This window comes from Porites lutea, chromosome 13 (assembly GCF_958299795.1).
Source record: "Porites lutea chromosome 13, jaPorLute2.1, whole genome shotgun sequence".
NCBI classification, from domain to species: Eukaryota; Metazoa; Cnidaria; class Anthozoa; order Scleractinia; family Poritidae; genus Porites; species Porites lutea.
This window is the reverse complement of record NC_133213.1, coordinates 5,085,170-5,091,169: the sequence shown is the minus strand read 5'-3', so window position 1 is coordinate 5,091,169 and position 6,000 is coordinate 5,085,170. Positions and strand designations below refer to the sequence as shown.

The following is a 6,000-nucleotide window of genomic DNA, read 5'->3' as shown; positions in this document are numbered from 1 at the left end:
ACAACATCACCACAAACCACAACGTCACTTCCTGAAACGAGTAAACACCCAAGCACTTCAGCGTCGTCAAATACTACAACATCTTCTTCCCCAAAGACAGGTAATGATTATAATAACCTCAGATACTGCCACTATGACCACAGACGTCCCAAATTCACGTGAGCGCACGTTAAAAATTAACACATCTGCTTACAGTGCTTAACGTAGCGTTTTATAGGGTTAATACCGGGAAAAATAACAAAAGGCAGGACAGCAAAACCAGCCCAAACACTTTTTAAAACGACACAGGAACACAAAATACAGCAACAGGTAAGTTTATTTTAATTCTTTCCTACAAGATAAGGTAAGATAAGGCGACATTTGTTTCCCATTTGTTATTTTTCCATATTTTTTCCATATAAACCCTATAAAACGCAGATGTATTAATTTTTAACATGCGCTCACTATTGAGTTTTGGAAGCCTGTGCAACGACGTAATGACAACAACAACAACATTTTTGACACACTCCCTTGAATGGAGTATGCTTCAGAATCGCAACAATCCAGAGTCTTCACACTACCTAGGCAAAGGTTAGGTCTTTGTTGTTTTTCCTGTGAAGGGTGCAACATTATCTAAAAAGAGAGGGAAGAGGATTGGTCGTCAAAAAAAAAAAAAAAAAATCATTGTAGAAACCGTCTGGGGATATTAGAATAATATCAGTTTCTTGTGTTTCTTGCTACAGCAGTCTGGAATTACACCACTGGTGCTCCAACGACAATGCCTCCTCCAACTCCTACAGCAGGTTAGTGTTTCATTGCTCTTCTTTGCTTATAATTAGACCTCCAAAGTAGATTTGAAAAGCTCTAATGGATAACCGCTAATAGGTATCTTGAGCTATTCTTTCATTTTACAAAAGCAAGGAAAATAAAGACATTAACGGGTAAATACCATTTAACTTCTAATTATTGGACGAGGTTGAGAAAAATATCGTATATAATTTGTCAGCGGTGAGCAGATCAAGTATGGCAGAGGCAAATAATGGATGTGCGATACACTGACAAATCACGATATTTTGAAATAACCGAGTTTTTCGCCTTAGAACGATTGCAAGAAGAAGCAAAGCGTAGTTTTATTTTACGCATGAGCGCGAAATTATTTGCAGCCAAACACAGTTAGACGACATTGCGCATGAGCAGACCATTATTTGTAGGCAGTTTTTTGCAGGTCACGCGGTGGGCTTTTGGCCAGTGAAAAGGAAGAAAAATTTGCAACAAATGATAATGCTAATTATTTATTTATTTTTGAGGAAGGGAATTGTGTTTTTCTTTCAGGTTATTTATAATGTTCCATTCCAGATGATCTATCACTCTTTATCACGATAAATTATGATAAAATTGCATAACATGCTTTGGAGTTTTAATATTTTCGCAGGAATGGTAATTGTTTCCACTGAAAGGCAGAATTAACCCTTTAAGCCCTAAGAGTGATCAGCATCAGGGAAAAGCCCTGGGGACGAGGTTGAATTTCTCCTTGTAATATCAATGCTTTGTAAAACAGAGTGGTCATGAGAACTAAGGAAATGATCACACAAGATGAATTTGTTCGATATTTTATCAACTTCTCTCCACTAACTTCTGCAGGAAATGAATAGGGGCAACAAATGAGAATTCAAATATTATGATCTCAGGGTTTAAAGAGTTAAGAGTAATTTAGAGAGGGGTGGCCAAACAAGGTACATTTATAAAATGATATATGTCTTCCTTTCAACCATTTATGTTTTCCTCTGTTTTATCGTTTGTTTCAGGAATCAACGGCACATACATCGACATCGTATTTACACTCATTGCCTCATCTGATTTTTCAAACGAAACGTACGCTCTAATGGAAACCACTGCAAAACAATTCATTGAAGAATATGAATACGTGAACTATTACGTCATTGCCTACGTTGATGGGGTGTTGAAAATGGTCAATTTCAGTTTCGGTGCCAACGAGTCCAATGCTGCCACTGGGCGCGCCCGACGAGCTGTGGGTGCATCGGAACCTTTGATCAATGTGCTAGAAGAAGCTCTCGTTGCCTTCCAAAATAACTCTTTGGGCGAGCCCAACAATCGGAAGGCCTTAGTTGTTATGACAGACAGAAGTTCTTCTGCCGATAAGAACAGCCTTGAAAAGGCAGTGAGGCCTATAGAGGAAAGTGGAATTCTGGTGATTTCTGTGCCGATTGGAGCAGTGAATAGGAAGGAATTGCTTGTCATCTCGCCTAATCCTCTGGATGTTATATCCGTTGATAGGAACATACAGCCTCTCCCGTTGGCCCAACGTATCGGGGAGAGAATAATACGTAAGAATCATTTTCTTCTCAAAAAACTATAATTTCTAAATTTATCAGTCGTTAATTGAAAGACACGTGAGTATTTTACCAATCAGGTACACTTTAAATGTCATGACACAACAAAGTTTAAGAGAGAAATGCTCTTACGTCAAAACTTTTCACATCACAGGTTTCCAGTAGCTCAGTGATTATGGTGTGCCGGAAACTTACATCAACTCCCGCTACAGTTGAATTACGTCTGGAGGCCCTGTAGTCCCCATAATCAAGTCCCCGTCAATACAGGTGTCCCTGTCAATAGCCGAAAGCCAGGAGACTTCATTGAAAGTAAACTGCAGTAACTCAATGCTGCAAAATGTTTGCGTTTCAAATTCTTCAAAGGGTTTTGACAAGTGTGAAGTCTATTTGGGTATGCTATCGTTGACAAAATTAACACCATTTCCTGTTCCGATTCTTAGGTAAGATCCCAGAGATTGATGTTGGCTTTGCCATATCTGATAGCTCCGTTGAATCAACGGTCACGTACGATGTGATGGTCCAAGCATCCCGTACCATAAACGAGCGGTATAGAGACTTCAGAGTCCTCTTCAACATCATTGTCTACGGAACTAAAAAAACAACAAGATTAAGCAAATTTTTCAACACGCTTCTCAGTCATAATGACTTCAAAACTTCCGTGAAAAAGCTGGCATACATTTCTTCATCACCTCTTCAAGAAAAGTTGCGAGAGGGTGAGAATCTTTTCAGATCAACAGGAAGGCCGTTGGCGAAGAGGGTATTCGTCCCCATCACAGACGCCGGAAATGGCAATGAAGTTATAACTGCAAGTAATATATTGAGATCTCACGGCATTGTGCTTTTGTCCCTAAACAAAAATGTTGATCAACTTAATTCAGTGACAATCAGCCATGTTGATAATCTTGGAACACCAAAGGCAACCACTGACAGAAGAGTAGTCATCGCGGAGGCAATCATATATCAAGCATTACGAGGTATGGTTAATTATAACTCTCATTGCATGCCTAGCTGATAAGAAAATAGTTAAGAAATTGCAACTTTCAAACTAAATCTGTCTGCTAAGGTTCATTTTGGTATGGCAGCAACTACATCCTAAGCTTTGAACAATTTCCTGGCGCAAATCTCTTTTTGTTTGCATAAACTTCTTTTTATTAGTCATGTTTTTGCGACTTTCAAGCTCACCTATCGAAATACTGTGGCGCATGAAGGTAGTGGCGCATTCTTAAAAAAATCACAAGACCTCGCCCAGTTTAGGCATAAACGTAAAATTAGCAACTGCTCTTTTTAGAATAGGTCTTTTCGTTAAAAAGAGTGAAGAAGGGTAGCCTTTATATGGTGACCTGGAGCAAAACACGAGCGGCTGGTTTTTCACTGTTTTTTTTTTTTTTTTTTCTAATTTTTCATGATGTACTAGTGAGCAGCACACTTACAGTTCCGGTTAACATTTTCCTCTTGGAAGAAGGAGAAACCCTGCTCGCCCGGGGCAACGAAAATTTTCGTGTCCCGTACGAGAATCGAACTCTCTACCTTCCGCATACTAGATCGGACGTTCTAACCACTGAACCATCAGGGCTCGAGTTTTAGTGAAGGCGGAATTTTACTACACCAGCAGTGTGTCCTACACTTCTGTATTGGGAGCTGAGTGCATTGCACTTCTATGCTCTGTTTCTCGTGTGGCTTCTGCTAGTTTCAGTAAAGTAATTTTAATGATGTACTAGTGAGCAGCACACTTACACTTCCAGTGAACATTTTCACTTGGAAGAAGGAGAAACCATGCTCGCCCGGGGCAACGAAAATTTTCGTTTTTTTCTTTTTTTTTTTTTTTTGGTCCTTTTTTATTATCCACTTCAAACCCGCCTCGACTAGTTTTAATTAGTATTTACCAAATCAGTGAATCGAAATTTTCGCACGTTTTGATTGGCTCCCGTGACTAGTGCAACAATCACGCACCAGCTTACGGAGGAGCACCTTGTAAAGGTGACGCAAACAATATAGAAGTCTGTTTGGTTCGTTATTGTCCAGGTAAGACTAATTTCCACTACTAGTGCGTAAATATATGATGAAGATACGTAACGGAATCCTTTTTTAGCAGTTCAGTATCTTTCAAGGAACTAGAATTCGACACATGCAAGACGTTTTCTAAAACATTTTAGCTAAAATTATATTTTCAAAACTCATTCTTCTGCTTCTTTTCCTTTATTTGTAGCGAATTGGTCTCCCTGGGGTGCTTGGTCTGCCTGTAGTGAAACGTGTGGAAATGGAACAAGGAGTCGTACACGTCTGTGCATCAATCCCGCCCCACCTCAAGGTGGAGCACCTTGTAAAGGTGACGCAAACAATATAGAAGCCTGTTTGATTCGCCAATGTCCAGGTAAGTTAATTGGCTCTTCGTGTGTGGAAATATATGATAAAGAAATATAATTGACTATCTTATTCGGTCTTCCTAAAAGAGCTACAAGTCGACAGGTGCAATATTTGACTATTTCTAATACATATCTTCTACTACTTCGCCTCTAGTTGCTGGCAATTGGTCTACTTGTCTACTTGGTTTACTTTATTAGTAAGTTGGAACACTTGGCGTGTTGCTGTCAAAAATTGCGACCATGTAGGACGAAAAGTACTATTTTATTGACACAAAATAACATTGAAAAGGCGATCTCTGTACCAAAGGAAGTCGGGGTGTGTTAGTTGAAACACCAGCACGAACGACAAAGTATACTTACCGCAACCGAGTGAAGGTACTAAACATTCTAAGATGCAATCACTACAAGGCAATGGCTGCTACTATAACCAACAAAAATGGTTGAAACAAGTCCGTACGATAATTAAAACCAACAGGACTATTAATTCTCTTCCTTAAGCTTTGGTAAAACGGGCGGCAAAAACGTGCAACTTGTTTTGCAAAATTGCTGCTGAACAAGATGAAAAGCGATGTTGCGCGTTTTACCACCCACGTTCAAACCTGTTAACAACCTGATATGTTGCAAGACAGGTTTGATATGGGTGGTAAAACGCGCAAAATCGCTATTCAACTTGTTTTGCAGCAATGTTGCATGATTTTTGTCGCCCGTTTTTCCGTACCTTCAGGAGTGTTTTCATCATGAAGAGCCAAAGAAAACCACTGAAGGAAGGTACGCGACAGCTCTAGGTAGCTGTCGGTTTTCCGAGACCCCCAGTTATAATGGAGTATTCATAAAAAGACGGAAAAACGTAAATCAAACAAATATGTTTTTAACCGTTTTTTCCCCTCATCTAGAACTGGATGTAACTTTTGCTTTAAGTGCCACTTCTGTCGAGTCCCAAAAAACCTTCGTCTTGATGAGGGGAACGATAATCAGTATCATCAATCGATATGGTATCGACAGAATTCATTACAGTGCTATCGTCTTTGGCAGTGGTATTCCAACCACAAGTTTTGACTTTGCTTCAAACATACCAGACCAGGATGAACTGATTCGCAAAGTGATACGCTTGCGCAAGAGAGATGGACCTCCAGATCTTGAGCAAGCTCTGGAAGAGGCAAAGCGAATTTTCGAGTTGCGAGAGGTAAGGCCAAACGCTAGACGCATACTCGTGGTAATCATGGACGATGCGACTGTAAGCAATAGAGAAGAACTGAGTAAAGTGGTCCATGCTTTGGTCAAAAACAGCGTTTTCATCGTCGGTGTAG

General features: G+C 39.9%; 1 protein-coding gene across 1 annotated transcript in view; it reads left to right on the top strand.

Annotated features, from left to right (window-relative positions):
- Nucleotides 1–375: 375 nt before the first annotated feature.
- LOC140923743 (coadhesin-like) overlaps nucleotides 376–6,000 on the top strand; it is a 39,278-nt gene continuing 33,653 nt past the window's right edge. Inside the window, exons 1-3 of the mRNA XM_073373814.1 lie at nucleotides 376–782; nucleotides 1,785–2,324; nucleotides 2,771–3,304. Of these exons, the coding sequence (XP_073229915.1) occupies nucleotides 758–782; nucleotides 1,785–2,324; nucleotides 2,771–3,304 (1,099 nt within the window). The 5' untranslated portion in view covers nucleotides 376–757. The remainder of the gene's footprint in view (nucleotides 783–1,784; nucleotides 2,325–2,770; nucleotides 3,305–6,000) is intronic.